Below are 25,816 nucleotides of genomic sequence, written 5' to 3' on the forward strand. Positions count from 1 at the left end.
AACAGGCAGCTGCTCAGAGATGGCCAACGCTGTAATGTGTTTCTGGCTGGAGCTCAGGAGAGGTGGGTGGGAGGAGGTGAGATAGCATCTCTGCTGCTTCACGCAAACAAGCTGCACTGGTTGGTCAGTATAGATGTGGTGATCGGGCGTGTATTGTAGGTGCAAGACTGTGTATACATGTGCCAAGTTGACTACTGTGTGAAAGTTTGACTTTTGGCTGCTACTTTGGCACTGATTTGTGTGTGGGTGTGTGCATGTTTATAAGTTTAGGCATGACTGAGTTATGGATTCAGGCAGCTCCTATCTCATTCTGTCTCCATCCACAGACCTTTCTGCTTATTTTTTAGGTGTTATAGACTGAGGGGATACAAGTTGAGAAGGAAGACGGGCAAAAAAGAAAGAGAGAGAGTGTGTGTCAGCATAGTATCTGGGTGCTATGGAAGGATAAGGCCCCAGACTCTCTCCATATTTTTATTGAAGGATGTATAAATGGGGAGTGGAAGGTGAAATATATTGCGTGTCTTTGCTTCTTTGTGAGTGTGTGTGCGTGTGTGTATGAAGAGGAGAAAGTGTGTGTATGTGTGTGTAGGTACAAAAGACTATGTGTGGTGTCTGGCCTGCTGTGGGAGGTGAATAATAAGGAGTTGTGCCTCTCCAGCCTCCTACCATCATTACATTCATTATGCATCTAATTGGACTGAGAGAACTCTGTGTGTGTGTGTGTGTGTGTGTGTGTGTGTGTGTGTGTGTGTGTGTGTGTGAGGGAGAGAAAAATTGCGAGGAGAGGAAAGCATGTGTGTTGATGTATATTAGGATGCCTACATATACACACTTGTACCCTGACGTTTAAGTGAGTCGCCAGATGTGAGATACAAGAATGACTTATCCTCCCCAGTGCCGACATCTTTATCTATTGTGGTCGAGTCCACTGAGATGGAAGCCTAATGTTCCTCAAGTCTCCATGACACATCAGTTCAATTAGTAGCGTCGACCAAAACACACTTTGTCAAACACAGACTTCTCTCTCTCTCTCTCCACCACTCTGACTCCATAATGAAGCCTGCTGTCGGCCAGGAGCAGGTCTCCTGGCTACACACCAGTGCACACACGCACTGACACACACACTAGCACATGCCGTGCACTCTGAACAATACAAACACACACACACACATAAGTGTGTTCACACATCAGTGTGCCTACACAAACACTGGGTACTTAACTTTCATTTCACAGCCTGGCTGCACAACCGAACTCCTTGCAGGTAAACAGAACAGCTCTCAATATCATTAAGCGGCTCTGTGGGTCGTCAGTTCTGCATTGCTCATATTTGACTTATTTAACTCACGGAGGAAGAGTCAAGATGTGCAGTTCAGTGAAGAAGAATGGTCCTTTTTGACCCGTGGGAGTGAGAGCTATTTCATATACTTTCCTGCATTAAGTAGGAAATACCAAGGTGATGGAACATCTCTGAAATAAGCCATCTTTCATTAAAGGAAAATACCAGGGTGCCATTCACTGCAGAGATGAACCTCTTTTAATTTTGGTTTGATCTTGTTTAAGTTATTTTACGATATATGCAGAAATTATGAAAGTGGATTTTTTTAAACATTTACACAGTTGGCACAGCTTGTAATGTATTAACCTACAACTAGGTGACCTGGTGGATATTAAAAGATGTGTGATGTGATATTAAATTTCACATTGCACACAATTTTAAAAAGATTAATTCATGGAGGAGATGTTCCTCTCTTCCTGTAAGTGTCAGATGATTGACAGATGAAAGATAAACTGTAATAAACACACTGAACCATAAACATTGAACACCATTCAACACATTAACTACATATTGCTGTCATGCATAATGTACATGATGAAGGTGTCTGAGAAAGTTTCTTTCTGAGAATCTCTACTTTGAGATATTGGAAAATGAGCCTTGAATGCTGTTTGTGCACCATGAATAATGAAAAGTAAATGAGCATCTGATTTTCTTTTCTGTCTCTTATGATTATGAACAATGGTGACCTTCCTAATCCACCCTGGATGAACTCTTCAGTTGAACCTATTCAGCCTTCATATACAGCGTGTGTTTTCAGCTTGAGATGTGAACCTCATTAAAAGTGTTAGGGAATTATTTTCTTTTTCAGAACATCTGACCTTAATGAATAATGATTCAGCGCTTCATTGTTTTAAAAAAACGAGGTTGACTGACTGAACACATTTGGAGATGGAGCAGTGCGACGTGGACCAGAGCTCAGGTTGATGAAGTTGCAGTTGTGTGTCCTTTTGCATCAGCAAAATGAGGCACAGAGCACCTAAATGACTAAATACTTCCCTGGTGATAAGCCCGCTGAGGCTGAAGGTAATGACACACAGGGCCACAATAGGGCAGGTTTGATGGAAATAAATCCTAGAGTCTGTTCTTTTAATCACGAATGAGGCAACATTTTGTTTTCAGGGGTCACTAAGTAAGTAGAGACACTTGTGGTCAAATTAAGGTGTCCTTGACCTGAATCCCAACTAGCTTCACTTGTGCTATTCTGAATCTGACTCTGTGCTCTGAGATCCCTGTGGAGAGGGTATAAGCATTGAAAATGTTGCAATCAATAGAGAATCACAAAAAATAAACAACTGAATTGCTCAGCGATTCACTTTACAGCGTGTTGGGCGTGTTAACCATCTACCGGTGCACTGCGCACTTTTTAATATAAAGTTCCAAAAGTAAAAATGAAATAAAAACTCTTGCAAATTCTTTGCCTGACATATCTGTAAAACACCAAGCAGATGTTTCCTCATCGCTGTCGATTAATGTCTGGCAAGTGCCTGAAGCTGACCACAGGTGGCAACATCAGCCCTGACAGGTAAAAGCGAATGCACACACATACATACATGCACCTACATCTAGGGCAATTTTTTTTAGGTCTCAGGAGGGCATTTAGTTTAAAAAATGTAGCCATGATGACAGAAGCTACTATGTGTGTGTGTGGTCTCCTTCTGTTTAATTAAACATGGATCTGTCTAGGGGAAGAGAACACAGACAGATGGCACATAAAAACAAACTTTTTTGGAGGGGTCCATGATGAAATTAAAAGAACGTTTTCCCATCATCCTTTATCTTCAAGTGTTGAATACAAATGTATAGCTATTCATTAGAAAGGTGCATGCCACTTTGATTTTTTATAAGTTCCTTGCCTCAAACACTAAACCTCTACTTTTTAGAGGCTTTAGGTGCATTGAGGACACTGTTATACATTAACTGCTGTGCCATTAAGCACTTTATCTGAGTTGTAAATGAAAGGCAAGCTAATAGTTCTTTGATCTGAGTAAATATGCAGTAATAATACATGTTAGCCAAGCTGTCTAAATAAAGTCCTCCCGGGAAGCGAAGGTGTAGCTAAAGTCTGCATGTAATTACAACTCTGGTGGCTGAGACGGCCCCAATTAAGCTCATGTCACAGGGTTAGAAGACAAGGAGTCGGTGGGGGAAACAAACAAAACAAAAAAGGACAACAAGTGAAAGTCCAAAAACAACAGTGAAGGAGAACAGTGTCAAACTGCTAATGATTGAAACACAGGAAGAAGAGGGAATGGGTGAGTCTACACAAGGTGCTTTTCTGACCTTTCCCACTGACACAGCTCTGCTCTTTCCATGTCACCTTCTTGTCTGCAATCACTCTGAGACCCTTCCCCTGATACCAAATGAGCCTTAGCTTTTCTCCAAACTGAGGATGAGTCAAAAAGAAAAAGAAAAAAAAAGCTACTGTCAGTCAAAGACAGGTTTTCCCTTTTGGAAACAGCTGTGCAGAGCTACTGAGATCCCCTCGTGCTTACCATCAGTCTCCATTTCTAAACTGAGTTTCCTCTAGGAATGCCCCGCATTCCCAGGATGTTTCAGTGAGGATAATGGCTGCGACGTACTGACAGAAATAAGACAGCTGCCATCTGATGTGAATGACTCTGTGTGTGTGAGAGTGAGAGTGAGAAGGACAGATACAGGGAGAGAAAGAACGTAGGTTCACGTGGCAGATGATATGGTGTGACTGCTAAATTGCTGCTTAATGGGAGGTCACTCTTTTCATTTGGGTGTTCTGCAGCTACTAATGTGTCATGGGCAATTATCAGATACTATATATGCTCTTGAGGTTGCAAGGCCTTGCGTGGGATGTTTCATATGCTGGCAGGGTATTATTTAGCTTCACAACGGACCATTACACAACCTGAGGGATGTGCTTTTTCAGCTCAGTGTGATTTGTGTAGATGAATGCTTTTTTAGCAATTGGAAACATTAAAAAAATATGTCTTCATATCAAAGGCATGTTACTGTGCATGTATTCATGATGTCATCCCCAATCAGCCATTTAAAAAGGTAAGCTTTAAGGATGAGCGTTGTCCTTACACCATTTAAAAACTTTTTTTTCTATTATAATGGTAAGTTATACACATAAACAAACCAACACTCTGAGAATCCAGTGCATCCACCAGGCCCTGACCCATATTCTTTAATTCATTTCCAAGAGGGACATGAGAGGCTACAGCTATCGTGTTTATCCCTTCTTATTTTTACCAGGACTGTGGATGAGGGAGTGTGTGTGTGAAAATAGCACCAGAAATAACACCAGCATCACATCATTCTGTCAACAAGGAGAACGCAGAGGCTCATATTTCAACACTTCCTTGCATCATCCGCGCTTTGGAGAGAGCTTTGTGGCAGAAAATAAGCCTATTCATATGTGGAGTGATTACTGTGTGTGTGTGTGTGGTATTAAATGGGTCTTGGTAATAAATCTGATGGATGCTGCCACTGTATAAATATAGCCAGGGGATTTGGTCATGTTAGATGTTCCAATTTCATCACCAGTGACTGCTCTTTGCATCAAATGGCTCAGGCTAAGATAAACAATGAAAAGACAAGCGAGGAGGACAGATAGAAATACAGTACATGTGAGAGCTTTTGTTTCGCGTGACATACCTGACCACACCCAGGACAGTCGTTGCCGTTCTCACAGGTTCTGCGTCGAGCCTGGATGCCTCCGCCACAAGGTACGGTACAGCGTTCCCATGCCGACCAGGCTGACCAGTAGACGTGTGGTGGGCAGGGCAGGTGTTCATTGCAGTACCTGGGAAGGGGAAAATGGCTTTATTTAATCAGGTAGCGTCATTGAAATCAAGATTTTATTTGTCATGGGAGACCTGAGAGCAAAACACAACCAGTATACAGTACAAGAAACACATGATAAAATGTCAGACACCCATTAATCATGTGTATGTGTACACATCAAGGTAATTGTTGGCAGTGGTGGAAGAAGCAGTTAGATTCTTTACATAAGTAAAAGCAGCAATACCACACTTGTAATTTCCTTTATTAAAAGTACAAATCCTGCACTGAACACAATATTCAAGTATTTAAGTACTATAGCAAAATGTACTTTGAGCGTTAAAAGTACAAGAACTAAAACTAGAAAAAAATTAGGATTTTATACATTGTTTAGTAGTTAGTAAAATGTTGTATATATATGTTAATTTATAAGGTAATTACAATAAATGTATGATAAATGTATTGGAGTAGAGGTATCAAGGGTAAGTGGTATGAAATGAAAGTACTTCAGTACCAGTACAAGTAACTCAAAGGTATACTTGAGAACACTGCTTGAGAAAATGTATTTGTTACTTATCACCACTTATTATTGAGTCCTGTACTGTAGTTAAAAGCATTTATGAATGAAGCTGGGAATCTATTGAATCCAGCATGAGAGCTTCCTCCGACTTGTCTCTGGAAAATGAAATAGCTACTTTATCTTAAAGAGCACTAAAATTATATGTGAAGGCCACTGGAGACGTCACCGCACTTTTAGCTTTGCCACTGAACCGAAATAGCTACAAAGAGCTTCTACCACAAGACAGGGATGTCTCAAAAAACAAGGCGTGTAAACTTCACTTCAAACAAGCTGTAACAAGCCCAACATGCCTGTTTGATGTGGCCATCGAATGCAGAGAGAAAACGGTGAACCAGAACATCTGATTGAATCATGTCAGTGGAGACAGGTCTGTGGCATATGTCTGAGCGCGATGTAAAGGGCAGTGTCGCAAGGATAAAAAAGTACAGCTGAGAAAATTTCATCTCAAAAGTGAATGAACATGCATATGCATTTTGCATAATTCATTGACACAGCCTATTAAAAAAGCCACAAAGATGCATGCATCATCTCTAATTACATCGTTTTACAAGACAGGATTACTGCAATGTCTAAAATACTACTCAGTTCTCATTATACAATAACGATAGGCGAATGCCAGCCTTATTAGAGCCATATCATTTATTTTATAAGTTTTTATGCATACTATAAAATTGCTTTTATGGCTATTTTGTTGTTTTTTGGCACATGACTGCCTTTTGAGGAAAACTGAGACCTCTCGCGCTAAAATAGCTTTAACTTTATTCCTTTCCTCCAGAGGCTCAGGATGGATATTTCCATTGTACTATTCCCAAATACTTTGCTATTGTTCATGGTGAATCAAAAGCTACATTCTGTTCACCCTGTTTGTAAAAATCCTTAGAGCAGTCTTCTTTCCACTTTTACTAATCTGCTCACTTGTAACAGCTGGGTTTGGGGGTTGTGGGGCTGGAGAGAAGTGTGTGTGTGGATTACAATCATGTATAGGTCTCAAAGAAGAAGAGATGTACACACACACACACACACACACACACACACACACACACACACACACAAACACACACACACAGCAATTCACGAATGCAGGCTTGCATACAGACACAAAATACCCCTGCTGCACCAATAAAAGAAACTGTTTTCATCAATACACAGCAGATTTACAGCTTCAAAATCACCATCATACACACTTTATTTTTTTCAGACAAGTCAGTGGCGTTGGTCCATCTTCTCTGATCCTTTTTCTCACTAAAACACACAGAGCTGATCAGACTAAACCGCTCGTAATTACTCGCTATAGGCTGAGTAAGCAGTGTGGACAGTGTCAGAGTGCTCAGGGAAATACTAACAGAAGGTTCGTAAAAGCAGGCATTAACCAGCCAGATTTAAGCCTGTAGCGCTGCTGTGCATGGTCGGTATAAAAACATTTGCTTTATCTTTAAAAGCTCCGCCTGCTGCAAACAATCAGGAAAGAACTTATGGGAAGCCTACTGGCTAAAAGAACTGCCCAAAAGAGGTGGGAGATGAGGTTTAGTTTTGTCCTTTGAATTTGTAAGTAAGAGTTTTTGTAAACATGTACATTTGAGCTTGCGTGCTACACAAGCACACATGTGAACATAAGGTCTGTGAATGAATCCAAACTGTACATTGATACTCCAGGCAAGAACAAAGCGTGTAGTGGGGCTTTCTACAGATGTCTGACACCTCTGAAAAGAGGTCTGTGCCCTATAAAATAACAAGCTTTCACAGCATTAAAAGAATCGTTCAGGACTCAAAAGCTGATAAAGTGCCAGTCCTTTTCATTCCATGCAGATTAAAGCTTGTACGGGCGACGTTACCTATTTCACACATGGGCAACTATAAACAACAGATGTGCTGGAAGTTTTTGGACACCATTTCACATAGGGAACATCCAATGAGAGGTTTTCCCCATTTTCTCCAACCATTGGGGATATACATTGCCTGACACGCCTGGAAATGCTCGTGTTGGACACACACACACACACACACACACACACACACACACACACACACACACACACACACACACACACACACACACACACACACACACACACACAGAAAACATTTTCCAGCATCCTATCTTTTTTCCCTGAGGCAGATTCAGACTGACACAGCATAATTCATCTGTTAACACCTCTATCTCCCTGCCTCACTGTTCGTCTGTCAGTCAGTCAGTCAGTCAGTCAGTCAGTCAGTCAGTCAGTCAGTCAGTCAGTCTGTCTGTCTGTCTGTCTGTCTGTCTGTCTGTCTGTCTGTCTGTCTGTCTGTCTGTCTGTCTGTCTGTCTGTCTGTCTGTCTGTCTGTCTGTCTGTCTGTCTGTCTCTCTCTCACAAACCAACATTCACACACAGACACATACACATACACACATACATGCACCATACATGGATCCTTTTCCAGCCGTCATAGCTGGCCCCCAACTGGCCTAAGGTGTTTTAAATAGCTGAACAGAGCAAGTACTGAGAGCAGGAAGGGGAGATGAAACAAAGAGATTAAAGCTCGGAGTAAGAAAAAAAGAGAGGTTGGCAAAGCCTGCTTCTGGTCTCCTGTGGCCTTTTGTGCCAGCCAGCATTTTTCCCCCTTTTTTGTGGGGGGGGGGGGGGGGGGGTTATGAGTAACTGGGTTTTGCCACTCTCTTCCTATACAGTATTGTCCTCAGAGCTCCTGGTGGAGCAGTCCTTGAGAGAGGTGGAAGGTGGGAGGCTTGATGAGTGAAAGAGGAAATAAAAAAGTGCAGAGAAAAGAGAGAAAAGGCTGCAATATAAGGTTCATTCTTGAAGGCCATATCCAATTACTTGTCCATCGTGATGCTGTTTCTGTTGCTATAGTAACGATTGGTGACAATTTATTTCTCTTCATTCTTTCCCTGTACCCTCTGAACTGTATTTATTTGCACTTTTCTACTTCCACCTCTTGTTAACGGCAGGAGTTGGATGAAAAACATCAGCATGATGCCTTGCTCATAAATGCAGATACTATGGACACAGAGGAAGAATGCCTTCATTAAGATATGCCACTCTTTATTAAGGTCAAATTGAAATAATGTAATATTGCCACATCCATCTAATATTCGAACACCGTAGAGCTTTACTCATTCGTTGTCTGACTTGGCACACTGAGATGAACAAAATTTCAACTTTAACAATATTCATCTCTTGACCTTTTCTACCAGGGCTGCCTTGTATGTCTCTTGGTGCTTCTTCACATACTTTCTCCTTGAAAAACTTTTTTTTTTTCCAGGCCTTGAAGGTTGCTTAGAAACCACACAAACATCTTTAAAAGGCGATTATTCTACACCAAAGCCTGCAAATCTTCAAAACGTAGACTCAGTCTGTGTGTGAAAGCCAGATAATTACCCAAGCACAGGCCTATCCCACACATTCCTTAATTGGCTGTCACAAAGTTTGACAGAAGTAGGGGGGGTGGGGGGAGAGAAAAAGTCACAGTCAAAGTCATACTTCCCAACTGCAGGTTGCAAATGAAGCAAAAAAAGACTTTGATCTTTTCTTTCACATGCACACAAATCCAAACATGCATGTACAGTAAGTGTTTGCTTTAGTCAGTACACATGAATGTGTATGAAGTATGTATGTAATACCTCTCTTCACGGTTCTGACCCACACATACTCGTCCACCGTGGCGAGGGGTTGGGTTGCTGCAGGAACGCTGACGAACTTGGAAGCCGATGCCGCAGCTGGTGCTGCAGGGAGACCAGGAAGTCCAGGGAGTCCACGCTCCGTTTCTATGGAGACACACAGAGCAACATCAGACTAAGTTACTTTAGCTGGATTGCAGTTTAAAGATTTTAATAATCTCCCAAGTTTATCACACCATGACAAACAAGCTCATCTAACTCTGCTTAGAATATGGTGTAAATTTAAGCTGAGCCATGTTATTTCTGAAACTGAAGGTGTAAATAAATCGAATTAAGATCATTAATAATAAAGATAGTCTGAGAAGATGATTCTCCAATCTTTGTTGTTCAGGAGGAAATAAAGGTCTAGACAGAAAACCCATTCTTCATCGTTGGTTGCACACAGAACAGGCAACTTCTCCGGATATTGCAACTTGCTGTCATGATTACCAAATGACTATTGGTAAGAAATCAATTGACTGACAAAAATTCGACTAAATTACCATTTTGATAATGATAGTTTGGTACTTTAAAGGAAATATAAAGTAAGAAAAAACACACATTTCTGTTTTAATTCCAATATATTACTTTGGGGTCTGTTGACTTATGATGAACATTTATCACCAAATTTAGATATTTAATAGACAAAAGCATTTTTGGATTGATCAAGAATAAACCAATATTTAAATTATTAACAAAAATATTCATTAGTTTTGTCCCTTCATCATGCCAGAGTGTGTTCACATGCCATGTTTAGGTTGCTGACTGATGCACAGCAGCAGCATTTCAGTTAATTTTAACAGTGAGAGTGTCAAAATCAGTACAAAGTCAGCTAAGTGAGTGAAAAACAACACCCAATCAACACTTGTTAGCCCCAAATAAGTGACAATGAATTTTCAACACAATTTACTCTGTGTGGATCTCACAAGCTGTCCTCTGTGAAAAAGGTGTGAAGGTGTAGTGAATTAAAAATGAATATATATCTATCCCTCAAACTTTCTATCCATCTGTCTATATAGAGAAACAAATATATACAGTAAATATGAATAATAAAGACAGAAGACAGATTTACGGATACAAGCTTATGAATCACCAAAGAAATTAACCTGGAGCAGTTGGCGACTTCAACGCTGATCCCATGACACTGCTGTCCTCCACACTGAGGGGTGGGGTTATCACAGGCTCGTGTCCGACAAAGACAGGACCCTGCGCTGCCTCCATCATTGTGGCTACACGTGGACCATCCGGACCAGGTGCCAAAGCCTCCATCGACTGTCACATTACGGACCTGTTAGCGAAGGAGAAGGCCAAAAATAAAACTTTCAAAAGTAATGGCTTTTCTCAGAAACTGGTCATTGCATTAGAATGATGCTCTCAGGAGCGCGTTGCTCTGGGAAACGCAGCCCACGGCAACAGTGGATGCAAACAGAAATCAATTTTCCTCAAATAGATGCAGAAATTACATCATCTACAGCAATCCAAAACTGTTCAGTTATAGGCACAAAAATGTGCTGAAAACATAGGAGGACATGAAAATTGTCTCAGGATATAATGAGATTCAAAATAAGCAAAACAGAGACTCAGGGAGGCAAATGAGAGCTGTGAATGGACACATTCAAGGGACAGAAATATGAGGAAATGAAAGTGGTCGCATAAATAGACACCTGAAGCAAAACAGTATGAAACAGGAAAGAAGTATGAATTACGAGTGATGTCCTGGATATACGAGCTAAACACACGCACCCACAAAAAACACCGGTGGGAGATTCAGAACTGAAGATGATATGAGCCATGTTGATGCTGCATTTCAGGGTGATTTAAAGGGTGGAAGAGAAAGTGTGATCATCAGCCACTCTGGCAGAAGCAGAAATAATGTCTGCCCTCTACTCTTACTGGTAATTGAACTCTGCTGTATGCCGTAATAAGGGACGCATGTGTAAGACAGACAACATTTACATTAAGCGACTGCCTAGAAAGAAAAAAAAGAGGTAAACGTACAAAGAGATTGCATCTTTTTCAACAATCATTCAATTATTCATTGATAAGGACATAAATTAAATGGCGCATGTTTGTGACATTATCTGTTTAGTGACTACACTTTTTATCTGTCCCTAAAACACACACAGCAAAAGACAGCGAAATACTCATTTTTACTGGTGAGAAAAGTACACCTATTTTATTCAAATGGATAATAGAAAAGAAGCACACCAGAAGGCTGATGAAAAGCACTTGTGTTTTATGCGAGTTATAAGAGAAATACTTTCACTTTCATAGGCTTTCTCTTTGTTTAATCTCAAGAATACTGTGACAGCATGTATTTTTTTCAGAGTAAGGGTTGATTAAAGTCACTTTGCTGAACTGAGTTCCTTACTATAATAATTATTGTGTAGGATTTCCCACTTTACCTGGGTGGAAACTTAACACTAAATATACAGGACAATGACTAAGACTCTACTGTATCCTCCCTAAAACCACAGACAGATATTTTTTTCCATCTAGACATGAGACAGTGGCACCAGATGGGTATTGTGAATAGGTCGGTAAAGCGTATCTCCTGTCTCTGCCTACACAACACGACTCAGTGTTCAAACCCTTGACAGGCCTCCAGCTCCAAACGTTCACTTTGCGGGAGAAAGCAACAGAGCAGACATTCAGTCAGTTTTGCTGTTTTTTGCTAATGGACTCACAGGTAGTGAAACTAACTGTGATAAAAGACCACGTCATGTGTTTTGGCTTTTCTTGATTTGGCACAAAACCGTTTTCAAGCACAACAATTTCCCCATTCTGGCCTGGCTTCATGAGTCCTATTGTATAGCCATTTCTCTCTGTCAGCAAACAAAGTTATTACTGCCAGAGTTAATTCATGCTCACTCTAAATGGGTTGGACCTAGTTAGACCAAGGTTAAGTGAGTAAATACATATTCCATCTGTGGTGTGGTCAGTGGTATGTGGCCACCTGAAAATACATCAAAACTAAAGGATTAGTGGCTAAGAAGCAGCTGGGAACATGGGTATTATCTTTAATCAGAACCTCTCCATTTAAAATGTGTGTGCGCTCTATGGAATACACTCCTTATCTAAACAGCGCATTACAGCTTAGCTGACCGGGTCCTGGTTGACTTAACATAATTACCACAGAAATGCTCTGAATGGCTGTGGCAAGTTTCCCCCCAGCATAGCAAGAAAATGTTGATCTGCAATACTGACTTGGCAAAAATGCCAGTTTATGCAAATATATGCATGTGCATATGTGCATGTCTGAATGCATATGTGCAGGCAGCATTAGCCACGTCTCTGCCACTGCTCTGCTGACAGATGCCATGGGGTGCTCAGTGGCTTGAGTGCCAAATATTCGTCTGAACATGAAGCCACATAAAAGGGTATGGAGGCACAACACTCTGCTGTGACTGGCTTGAAAATGATGTCTATGAAACGCTGAAAAAGCAGAGACATGCTGAAATTGATAGGTTTACCGCCCCCTAATACTGCTCCCAAATTTGGTGCACGTTGAAATAAATGGGAGAGCTGTTTTGCTAATGAACAAGCAGTCAGAGATGAATGATTGAGGCAGTGCTCTTGATCACTCCCGGGGTACAAGCCGCTCCCTTATAGTCAAGTTGTTCAGTCCCAAGATGCCTTTCTTTGGCAAGGATATGTTTCTCAGCCTGGCGTTTGGGGCTGTTGCTTGTAAGCTGTGAGTGCATGGAGAGAATACAGAGCAGGCTGTAGTTTTCAGAGGAGAGGAGCACAGATGAATGTGAGTATTAAATTCATGTGGAGAGAAGAGTGTGCGCAGACGCTGAATAATGATAACTGTGTTTTCTACCGAATTTTAAGTTTTAAAGTAGGTACCAAGAAGAAAGCAAGTGCACCACAATGAGTTCTGTACAGATCAGGGAACATCTCTATGAAACTCACAGGGCATTTTGTGATGCTCTGCTCCCATTGGCTCATACGGACACTCTCCTCCAAGGTGGTGCATTTCTTCAGCAACAGATCCCAGCCGCAGTAGGGGTCTCTGGCCCCAACACACGCTCTGGAGAGAGAGAGGACAGAATAAAAGTTTGTTTTTTATTAACCTGTCATATGTGAAAACAGACAGATCTTCATTGTGGCGGGACAAGCACGAAATCCTAACAAGAAGGGGGGTGATGGAGAAAGTTAGACGATAAGGATGTGGGAGAGTGATGGGTGGAAAAATAGGAATTGAGAGAGATAAGGTAATAGAGGGAAGTAGGGAAGATGGGTAGAGGGAAAGAAGAGATTAGGAAAAAGAGGAAGAGACAGGTGTAAAGGCAGAGAAATTTGGAGGAGAGGAAAAAGAGGCAAGGGCAGAGAAAATTAACTGGGAGGAGAGAAACTACTGAAGAGACAGAAAAGAGGAGCGTGATGAGAAAGGCAGGGATGTTTGAGACAGGCAGGAAAAATGTTAATTTTGTTTATTTGTGAATGTGGAGCATTGGGATGCTCTACAATGCTTACACTGCATCAGCATCCTAAAATTATGTCTTAACAAAATGTGCTGACTGATTTCTCAGGTAATCTTCAGGCAAACACCAGGATTATAGATTATATACATAAACGACATCTGCAGGGTTTCGAAGTTATTAAAATTAGTTTTATTTGCTGACGATACAAATATTTTTTGTTCAGGGGGGAATTTACAAGATCTTCTAGAGATGCTTGCAATAGAGCTGTCTAAAATAAAGATATGGTTTGATAGAAACAAATTGTCATTAAATCTCAATAAAACAAAAGTCATGCTATTTGGGAATTGTAAAAGTAATAACGTTCATATACAAGTAGATGGGGTAGATATTGTAAGGGTACATGAAAATAAATTTCTTGGGGTAATTATGGATGATAAACTGACATGGAAATCTCACATAAAACATGTACAAACCAAACTGTCACGCAGCATTTCAGTATTAAGTAAGGCAAAACACTTCCTGGACCACAGACCACTCCACATACTTTACAACTCATTAATATTACCATATTTAAATTACTGTGTAGGGATCTGGGGAAACACTTATAAATGTACACTACAACCACTGATTATATTGCAGAAGAGAGCCATTAGGATAATTCACAACTAAGGTTACAGAGAACACACCAACCCTTTAATCTTGAACTCAAAAACACTTAAACTTATAGATTTAGTTCAGTTTCAAACCGCACAAATCATGTACAAAGCAGCCAACAATCTACTTCCGGTCAACATTCAAAAACTGTTTTTTCAGAGAGAAGGGGGATATAATCTCAGGGGGGAAATGAACTTCAAGCATCCGTTTGCTCGCACAACTTTAAAAACTCACTGTGTGTCGGTATGTGGGGTGAAACTGTGGAACAGGTTGTCGGGGGGCTGAAGCAATGTCCAAGCATGAACATGTTTAAACAGCGGTATAATCACATGGTTTACACTAGGTACAGGGAGGAAGGAGGGTGGGACGAGCACTAGGGTTTGCACATATTATTCTCTTTATTTATTTGTTTATCTGTTTAATTTATTTTATTTCTTTTGAGTCTGTATCAGACAAATATGTTTGATTATTTAGATATGGTAATAAGTAAATATAAATAACAATTAGGATTAAAATACATACATAAATAAGATACAAACACACAGGAAATAAATAAATAATAAATAGTTGAATTATAAATTTGGAGAAGGGGTAGGATTCAATAAGCGAATGCTTCTTCCTACTCCTTTTCAAACATGTTTAATCAATTTTGTTTTCCTTGTTTTGTGCGTTTGACTGTTGTTTTCTGTTATGTAAGATACATATATTTATATTTTTTCTTTGTTTTTGTTTTTCTACATGTTTGAAATAAAGCCTTCATTCATTCATTCATTCATAGTTTTGTGTCGCCATACACGTGTACATTTCTGACACAAATAGCTTATCAGCCCAACAAATATTCACTGTGAGAAAACTGAAGCAAAGATAACTGGATCTGTCTTTGCTGTATCTGCTTCAGGTGGTTTATTGAGTGCAATAAAAAGCCTGATGTTACTCTTTTCATGCAAATATGCGTCTGCAGTGACAGCAAAATGACATGTCTTAGAGCCACAGGCATCAACGCAGCCTGACATGCCCCTAGTGAAATGTAACCAAAGTTGTCCGTGGGTTCCATAACAATGAACTGCGCACAGACACAGACAAAAGATCATGTGAAAATGCAGAAAGGCAAACACTCTGTGCTCGCACACACGTGAAGAGTGACGTAGTGTCTGTGTGACTAAAAAAAAAAGCAGGGAGTAATCGACTGTATCTGTTCGGACAGGGATATCAGGGGAGATGACAGCAGAACAAAATGAAAAAGAGCAAGAACAAGCTAATACCTGTCTTTCAAAGGGGCCTTAAGGGCCTTGCAGATTGTATACCACCTATCAGTGAGCCACCCAGCACAAACAGCCAAACACAGAGACAGCCGTCTAATATTTCAAACAGGTAAACCTCAAAGAAATGTCAGTAATGAACTTAGTAACTCGCTGTAGCTGCCAGTCTATGCACACTGGTTTATTTCTTTTATCTGTTTTTTTTTAAACTTATGACTCTCTAGCACTCTCTTAAAAAAAAAAAAAAACGTGAAAGATGTGATGAAGTGCCATAATGGCTGCAGCATATATCACAAAGCCACAGCTGTAATATGAGGCCTTAACTCTTCTGTGTATTCCAATAACAGATCATTGTGTGAGAGATAAGGAATGCAGGTGTGATTCCTTTCCGCGTGCGATGATGGATGGGATCCCAATCTTGTGAGTCTTAACACCCCGGCCTGTGTCTCAGGTTTTCTTTGCCAATATTTATGCCTTGACAGAGTGTCTTCCAGACGGACAGAAACTCAATATATCTGATAAACACACAGCTGTAGCAGGACTGCGTGCAAGGCTGAAAGTGCAGAATTTTGTGTGCGGGTCAGTGACAATGAGGAGAAGACAGTGAGAGAGACAGAGGGCAGCCGCGGGCACCTCCAGTGGCTCAGGCAAAAGCTGATTTACAGGGTTTTAAATCTCAGCAAAGGCCCCTGACCAACACACAGGCCTGGCGCTCACAGATAAAGAGCATCTTATGAAAGAGGGAGCTTTAAAACTTTGTGGTGTGCACATTTGCTTTTTGACACTTTCCACTGAGATTAATGGTGTTTGGACATGTACTCACTCTCTGCTTTTGTGGTAGCTGCATCTCTTGAGCGGGATCTTGATGACCTGGTCTCTTACACCCACGTAAAGTTCGCTGCGGCTGTGCAGGATCAGCAGGCTTCGGATTGGCTGCCTCTTCCTGGGCGGGAACAACTCAATCTCCTCCAATAGGCAGTTCCCCGTGGACTGATTGAGAGGGGAAAGCACTTTCCTGATAGTACCATAATCTGGAAGAGAGGATTTGATCACAAAGAGGAAGAAGGGTTTTTAACTGCAAGTAGAAAGGTAAAGTAGTGGAGGAAAGAGCAAAATACAGGCACGGTAAGAATAGCAGAAGGGAGTTTAAAGAGGAAAAAAACATTTAAAAAAAAAGCACTGCCTGGATGAACAAAACTGCACACGAGCCAATGTGAACTCAGAGTGAACCATACAACAATCACTCTCTAACAGAGAGGCTCTGAAATAACACTGTCAAAAAGAATGGTGGTGCTTGGCGTGCCAAGCTTGGTTCTGCCATCAACATGCAGCACTGTAGATGCAACCAGGGAATTGTTATGGCACCTGATTACATGATTTCTGTCCTACTTTTTTTAAGGGGATATTCCAGGAAAAAGAAACCGCTTTGTTATTCTAATACTGAAGAGTGCGGAACTCCATGTCATTGTGAATACGCCCTGACCTTTATCTTATGTAAGGTATGCCTCCTGAGATGAAGTTAGGGGCAGATTTTCTTTTGGGATGCAAAATCATCTATTATACATGCAATCCTTTGGGAAAAGGAAAAGTAATTAGGTTCATAGTGATGCCAAGGGAAAGAGGGGTGAATTGCTAATAGATACTTTCAAGGTGGGGAATGTAAAGGTTAAGTACTGCCCTAAGGTTTGTTTTTTCTCAAGGTATATGCTAAAACTTGACAAATAGTTAAAAATGTGGCGCTTTGATGAACCAGTAAGTTAAAAAAAAATCTTTTGGACTTAACTGAATTCTTTTCTCACTAACTGGAAGAGTAAAACACTGCTGCAAGGTTGGAATTATTAATGAGAGAAAGAGCTTGGTGAAATCTGCTGCAAGCCAAGAGTTCATATAAAAGAACCTCATACTTTGACATGTTTGGACCCCCAGTTGGAGCTGTTAGGTTCTTCAGATCAGCCCGCAATCAGCACAGTGCGTTTAAGCGTTAATAATATGTGATTACAGTATGTGTGCTAGCCAGTGGCCTTGGCAGCGTATCAGATGTTTTCATTAGCGTCTGGTTAGTGTCTGGGGAACTTGCATTGTGGGCAGCTCTGGTACGACGCTACATTGATCACAGCAGCACGCAAACAATGAGAGAGGAGATTTTGAGGGAGATGCCAAGTACGGAGCTAGTGGACTGGAACAGGTTGTGAGTTTGTGTGTATGTGTGTCTGTGTGTATGTGTGACATCCTAAAATAACACTAACACTACAACAGGAAGATCATGTTGACATTTCCCTGTGAGCCTATTGTACATTAGCACAGTGAAGTGGGTCACTACGTTCAAATTCAGCTCAGAACACCCGTTCATAATCCGTATTGTATTTATGAGCATAATGCTGAGCAGACAACCAAACCCCGGTGTGTATCTAGTGTCTTGCTGATACAGTTTTCGGCACTTAGCCAAGTGTAACATCACATATTGTTGCGCCAGTATGATCAAACAATCTACTGATAAGCAGGCGGTGCCACGTCGTTCAGACAGGGAAACTGTAAGAGTTAAATCAGAGCTGTGTTTTATTAATTACCCGTCTGCCCTCTTCTGATGCATGACTTTTGGCAGGTTCATGCTATTTATGATGTCTTAGAAAGGGATTGTATGGAAGTGATATGTGTGCGCCGTTGTCTGTGCATGTGTATATTATAGTGTATACTGCATGCATGTGTGCTCTGCCAGTGCATATGGAGGACATATGGAGGTAAAGAATGATCAAACTGGTGTCAGAAGACTAAGCTTTGATGTCTCCTTAGATCTACAGATCTATTGTTTTCATTATTCTTCTCGAAGGCCTCTTTTTTCTCTTGCATTGCAACAGCCCGTAAAAAAATCACAGTTTATCTATAACAAACATTATTCTTGACAATCAAAGCTTTAGTTGAGGCAGTAAAATTTTATTTATTAAGAGTTTAACACTCCAAAAATGCTAATCCGCTTCAACGTGTGTTCTGGTCAGATTTGACTGACAATGCTTCCAACATCATCATTATCAAATTTTGTTGAAAATATTTCTAAATCCTGATTGATGCATGGACCAACCAAGCCTCACCCACGCTGACAAAAAAAAGAAATCTCATGTGAAATAACTAAAACTCTTCTAACTTTGGTAGAAAATGGTGTGCTAATTTAGGACCACATCACTCATAATTAGAAGCTGATTTTTTCTTGACATTTTCAAGGCTTTAAGAAGTCATAAAATCACTAGGACATGCGAGCATCCACAACATACCAGTGAATAAAAAAAGTGTGCTGAAAATGTGAAATGATGTTGTGTCAGGAACATACCTGTTGCCAAATAGATGATGTGAAACAGCATGTCTTTCCCCTGCACCACATCCACTGCCACATGAGTGAAGCGAACATTGTCCTCCATGAAGTAGGGCACAGGAACCACAGGTTGGACCACCTCATGCATGAGCAAAAACTTCTGAGCGTCCTGCAGGTTTCTTTCTGTCAGGTTCACATAGGAGCCAGAGTCAATGGTGCCGCACTGTGGAGATGGAGAGATTGGAGAAAAAGAAAAAGGTGTGACTTACTACATTAATAAAAGCCAAGCGTACCTCTTTGGGGAGAGCAAGCTACTTTAATAAGCTTAAGATTTTGTGGCCTGACATACAGAGAGGAACAGGAAAAGAGAGGGATTGAATGATTAAACGAACAAGGCTTGAAAGTCAATTGCTGCCTCATTGTGATGGTTTGTTATCCTCTCAACCTTAAGGCTTTGTAGTCAATACACCAAGGCTGATGGAAAGAGAATGAATGAATGTTTGACTGAGCAATCTTTTATTAGATTTTTCCTCATATGCATATATATTGCTGTTGAGTTTTATTGGTATGCCAATAATTATGTTTCTGATTGTTCACTCTTTATCTCAGAAATACGCTAATATCTTAAAAAGGTTTTCATTTTCAGAGCTTCATTAATGCTATTTATAATATTATGAAAAATAATGCTTTCTCTAAATGACTCCCCCAAAAATAAAGTAACAAAATGACTCGTGCCCAAAATAGTAGCAGATGCCTATAAAACACTACAGCTGCAATAACAGAAGTCTCTCATATAAATACATAGATTTCAACATCACAGATTAATTTGGTTTTATCAAGCATTATTGACTCCAAGTTCTCATTTTGTGTCCCAGTAGAGCTTTGCTACAATAGCAAAGTCAGTGCCACAGCACTTGCTTATAATGTGAAGTATCTGATATGCAAGATATTTCCCAGAGTTCATTTATGAAACGGACTTTAATAACGTGCACCCTCTCCAAATGGGAGTTAAAAACAGGAGGCTTTAAGGGGTCAGAAGTGTAATTTAGACTTTTGTGCTGCTGAAGGTTGTGTTTTTATTATTAAAGTAATATCAACATCTCTGTTCATTTCTTTAGTTCAAATGACGTTATTTACTGTAAACCTTTTTTGTATACATTTTTATGAATCAAAAAAGTATACAATCTTGAACAGAGGTCCCAAGTGTTATGACTGGAATTATATAGAATGTTATATTTTGCTATCAGGGGCAGATTATATTATTATGATGCTCTGTAGCTCTAAGAGCACACTGTAGCAAAGGGAAGGAGAGCAAGAGCAAGGTGAGGCATAAAGCCAGTCCAGCTGAGGGAGAGCTGGATGAGTAAAGCTAACCATGCATGTCCCTTTCAGCAAAAGCAGTCCCAGGCTGGGGTCAGGATTGTGGATTGAAGGCTCATCCACAAAGAATAGTCTACCTTAGGACAGTAGAGCACAGCAAACCAAAATAAGCTGTGCTTGACAATTACAGTAATCCAAATAACTGTCTTTGTTTTGAACATAGTATCACTGAGGCACTAAATGAATGTGCTCCAGGCTTTCATTACACACCCTGGTCATACTTAGCTGAGACTGGACCTTGGGTGGCGATTAGTTCCCACTGGCTAGCTACAGTAGTAACTGCACAGACACTTCATCCAGACCAATGCCTGGCCTTCCCTGGGCTGACATGTGAGAATCATGGAGGGCTTCCCCGGGATGGGTGACCGATCGCCACATCAGGAGATGGGACATTAAAGCCCTGAAGGACAGGGAAATGCAACACTGTGTATGTGTGTGCACTTGTTCCTCTTGCTTATGGCAAAAATGTGTAGCCCATGTGTGGTGTGGGCTATATTATAACACGTCTCAGGTTTCCTATTGTGGTTCACCTTTGATGCATTTGTCCTTGCATTGCGTGCATGTGTGTGAATCCTGAAGTATCTGCATGATTGTCTTTCTGCCAGAGCAAGACAAAGATAGGCATGCTGACCAGTGGAGGTCTATGACATCCATGAATGTAGGGAGTGATGGATGTTTGATTTCCCCAGTAAAGTCAAGGTGAGGGACAGAACCATCATTTGGCTGAGGGCCCATTCAACACTCAGCTGTCTTGCTCATCATCAGCGCAGTTTGCTCTGCCAAGATGAAAAGTGTCACAGCAAAAATTGGGCTGTTTTACAGCATGTTTTTGCAAAATGGGCTTTTGCTTAATATGCCTCCTGGGTTATTTAAACTTTCAGCATCCCGGTAAGATCTGATTACAATATTTTGTCAGTTTTGGCTGCAAATGATCACAAAAAACTCACACTTTTTGCTTTGTTTTTGCTGCACTTGAAATGATAAGATAACAAAATCTTCCATCAGCATTTTGCTTAAAGTTAGCATATTTCCCTACATATGGAGCTTAGGAACGGATGCCTTTTTACAGTAAGCAATTACAGTGTGACAGAAAACCTATACAACACAGAGACAGTATTAGCTCCTAACGCACAACGAACATGACTCATAGCCTGAATACACTCAGCAGGATCAATCCGTGTGGTTCAAATAAATGGGGGGATTTTCTCTGCAGACAGACGGGGGAATTAAGCTCTCAATCAATGACCATTGTGTGTGTTGAGTGATGAGTTCACAGTCATAATTATCCCTATTTGGCGGCAATATATATCCCACTAATGTTGTGAACGCATTTACGTACAGAAGATATGTACATAGCCAGTGACTTTTATGGGTGCAGATTTCCTGTAGGTGCATATCTGTGCATGTACCTGTGTGTAGTTGAGTGTGCACAAAGCCCCAAAGAAAAAATGGTCAGACTATAAATCGTGTGCTCGTAAATCTAATCCTCCAACATTGACAAATGCTTGATGAAGATGTCACTGAAACCTAGATAAAGTGTGCATCGGTCCAGCAGTGAGGAGCAGCTATTGTGCCCGAGCTTAAGTGGAGAGATGGGGACAGAGAGGAAAAGCTGATCCTGGTTTATCCTTGAGGAACACAGCATCATAAAAGTCTATGGTTTATAGACACCCGTCTGTGGAGCACCTACTGTATGCTGAACAGGATAAATCTATGGTCAGCATTGACTAGATAGGGAAAATAGTTTTTTCTTAAAGGAAAGTCAATTTTACTCAGCTAGCAGTGATATGCTGACATGTGAATGCATGGTGGCAGTGAAATACTTTCTATGTTAGAGTTACGGGTGAGTGCATGTGCTTTTTTTTTTGTAAACTGTCACAGCTAGCGCTTTTTCTGCATGAGCATTTCATCTACTTTTTTCTGCTTGGGCATGTCATTATAGATAATGTGTGTGTGCAACTTCTCGATAGCGGGCGTTACAAATGCTCATGCATCTGCTGGCCTGACAGAAACATGATCGAGGGCTCGTGATGGGGAACATGTGTGGAAGTGAGGCGTGTGTCACCCATTGGCAGCCAGGCCTCAGAGGGAATTCAATCCCTCATGGAGAGCTTGCATGGATTAGCTCCCTCACTATCAGCTAAGCTTGTTCCATGAGAGCCACTTCTTCTGCTATTAAAACATTCCCTCTGTGTCGTCAGTAAGGAGCAGCTCCTCAAATCGGGATAAGGTGCACCAGCTTTGCTCATTTTGCCCCTCCGGGTTTTTTAAGAAAGCAATATAAATATAAAGGGCCACTTGTGCAAAGCAAGGACAGTTTATTACGACGGACTTCAGTTCACAGAACAAGGTTATGAGACATTTTAAAGGAATGATTGTGCCATTGTAAAAACCACTGGATTTTATAACGAGCACGTTATGTGTGTGTTCATGAGCAGAGAGATGGTTGATTGAAACAAAGAGGAAAATTAATGAGAGTGAGGAGTTTGCTGGGGCTGTGAGGCAAGCTTATCAGAATGGACACACATTTATGTATTGGGATACACACACACACACACACACACACACACACACACACACACACACACACACACACACACACACACAAAGATGCAAATTACCGTAGGCATGCACCCAGCCACACATACTGTTTGGCTGACTGGGAAGTATGTTGGTCTAAATTACCTCAAGCATGAACACATGATCATTAATTATTAGCTCTGGGCTATAACTTGACTATACTGGACCATAGCATGATTCATAAACTTACTGGACATTTCTTTCAATGTTTGGGTTGTTTCTGAGCTGCTGAGTCTCAAATCAGACAAGGCAAGAAAAAAGCGTCTCTATATTTTTGTTACCTGAAAGTATGGGTTGGGGTTGGGATAGGGCAGCCAGGCCGACCGGGAGTTCTCCTGGTATTTGAAGGGCCCATGGAAAACCTGTGATATGGCACTGAGATTGAAGGCACACACAGCAGATGCAGCAATGCTGTTGCTGAATGTCAGGAACAGAAAAAAGGGAAGAGAAACCCAACAAAGGGAGAGGAGAGGGAGAGAGAGAAGTATTAGTAGAAAGAAATTTAGAAAAATACACCTTTACACTAGCAGGAGACTGTTCAGATTTTGTATTTGTAAGACTGACCTCTGTATGTTTGTATTTGTTTGAACGGCTTTCAGCCAACAATACAAATCAAACACCGGACAGACAGACACAGATGCTGATGTAAGTGATCGTCATTTTTCGATTATAAATCCAGCAAAAGGACACTATTAAGCTGTTCGACTTGTCTGATTAACTGTACAGATCTGGAGCCTGAAATACAGCTTTGACTTTTTAAGCTGTCAGTTTCAACAAGTACCGGTCTCCTCCCACTGAAGAGAAAGTAAAGAATGAGAGTATTAACTCTCAACTCAAACTGTGAGACTTGGGCGATGTGAATTATAATCCAATGCGGCTGTTCATTAAACTCTGTGCCTGCAGGGAGAAATGTTTCCAATACCCTTCAAAAGACTTCTTTTTCAGCAATGTGAAGGCATTGACCATAAAGAATAGATTACTCAGCTTTTAATAATGGTCTGTGGGCGTGCTTGTGTGCACATGAGTGCATGTTTGTGTGTATGGGAAAGAAAAAAAAGAAAGATGGAGAGACAAAAAGAAGAGGGTTGTAATGTTTGTGAAAGTAATAGTTTTTATCCATGGCTGCGTACCATCTCTTATGAGCATGATACCGACTGCACTTTCAGTAAATGATGATAAGCTTCTTTCAGCATTTAAATTGAAATAACAACTTGTTTAAGTGTTGCTGTTTTGGGTGTATGTAGGAGAACATTTCTACTGGCAATTCAGAAGATCCACATAGCCATGTCATGTGTCAATACATTTTATGTAGTCAGTGTGCATGGTGCAAAAAGGTCACATGGCAAGTTAACATGTATGCAGGCAAGTTGTCTATTTACACAAACATGTGTGATGTGATGCCAAATGCACTGAATTATTCATGAAGCTATTTCCTAGGTGCATTAAGAACAAGACTTCAAAACCAGAAAATCTGTCTGGCATTTTTAACAAATGATATCCACATGCGATGCACAGAGTCTACATTTGGTACATTCATCACAGTGCAAAGTATACACACTATCAAATAGAACCATGTAACTGGCTCTACAATAACATCTTTGATAATTGAAAAAAAAAAGATAATTGACTTAGACTGTTTATTTACTAAAGCTGGATTTCCTTCAAAGAAGTTGGATGCAAATTATAATAATTTTCAAAGAAATAACTGATGGAAAATGAATTTGTCAACAGAAAAATGCTCTATAATTTCATTCTGGGACTCCACTAGAATAGTTTTGCATCATTCACAGTAAAAAAAAAACAGTTTTAGTTCTTGTCTCTTTAAGGTCCCGCCTCCCGAAGAGACCAGTCTGTTCTAATTGGCCAGTTTTCCAGAAGCCTGCCAAAGGGCAGCTGTATCAGTCATGGTAAGTTACCGCTGATACAAAAACCAACATTTTCTGCTTTACTGCTACATATTAAAAGCTTTTAAATGACTAAATAATGGGAGATTTTAATTGACAAGAATTTACAGGAAATGGAACATTCTACACCAAATCAGCAGAGCTTCATCAGCAGCCCTAAAAAACATTATAGATCCCCTTTAAATCAAACCACATAAAGATGTTTAGCAAAGTATGTTTGTTTCCAAAGAATTGGAATTTGTCGTCATTTTCTTATTTATTATTATTATTATTTATTTATTTAAATTTCCACTCACACATTGGTAGTAAAAATGCCATAGAGCAGCTCCAGCTCAGGCAGGTAGAAAGTTCCCTGCAGCTCATTGTAGTTGAAGGGGATTTCTCCTGGACGTGAGCAGTTCAGCCTGGCCTTCATGAAGGTGGTCCATGTGTCTTCCAGGAGAAAGCGGCCTCCGATGTCATTCTTACAGACGCGCCCGGCACGGGAAAACACTGTCCGACCACAGTCATGCTCCACCGCATTTTCGCGGAAGAAGAAGTAGGTGAAGTTGCCAATATCATAGGAGGAGACAAAGTTTGGTTCTGTTGAAGGAGATATAACAGCAGAGGAAGTTAGCAGGGAAAAATGAATGTGAGAATGCATGTCAGAAAAAGAAAGCAGAAGTAAAGAGAAGAATTGAAGAGAGCAAAAACGACAGATGAAGTGCAGAGAAAGGAGGAAGAAATACAAAAAAGGAAAATATTTAAGATGGTGGGAGTGAGAGGGAGTAGGAGAGTGGGTGGGATGGATGTGTGTTACAACTGACTGACTCACAGTGTGAGCGAGTGTGCAGCCCACACAACAGCAGGTGATCGGGATTAATAACTACAGGCCATGTTATTAATGGCTTTGTGTTGTAATAAGAAAACTCATTTTTCATTCCCCAAACCTAAAGGTTAGGATGAGAAATGACCAAAACAGTCGTAGCATAATAGCTCTCA

General features: G+C 40.6%; 1 protein-coding gene across 1 annotated transcript in view; it reads right to left on the bottom strand.

The window, feature by feature from the left end:
• The window catches only part of sema5a (sema domain, seven thrombospondin repeats (type 1 and type 1-like), transmembrane domain (TM) and short cytoplasmic domain, (semaphorin) 5A), an 88,651-nt gene that overhangs the window by 27,040 nt on the left and 35,795 nt on the right, over positions 1-25,816 (bottom strand). Inside the window, exons 7-14 of the mRNA XM_062441578.1 lie at positions 25,132-25,417; positions 23,213-23,348; positions 18,990-19,194; positions 16,491-16,698; positions 13,243-13,360; positions 10,431-10,612; positions 9,289-9,432; positions 4,967-5,114 (exon numbers count right to left, since the gene is read on the bottom strand). Of these exons, the coding sequence (XP_062297562.1) occupies positions 4,967-5,114; positions 9,289-9,432; positions 10,431-10,612; positions 13,243-13,360; positions 16,491-16,698; positions 18,990-19,194; positions 23,213-23,348; positions 25,132-25,417 (1,427 nt within the window). The remainder of the gene's footprint in view (positions 1-4,966; positions 5,115-9,288; positions 9,433-10,430; positions 10,613-13,242; positions 13,361-16,490; positions 16,699-18,989; positions 19,195-23,212; positions 23,349-25,131; positions 25,418-25,816) is intronic.

Source organism: Scomber scombrus, chromosome 20 (assembly GCF_963691925.1).
Source record: "Scomber scombrus chromosome 20, fScoSco1.1, whole genome shotgun sequence".
NCBI classification, from domain to species: domain Eukaryota; kingdom Metazoa; phylum Chordata; class Actinopteri; order Scombriformes; family Scombridae; genus Scomber; species Scomber scombrus.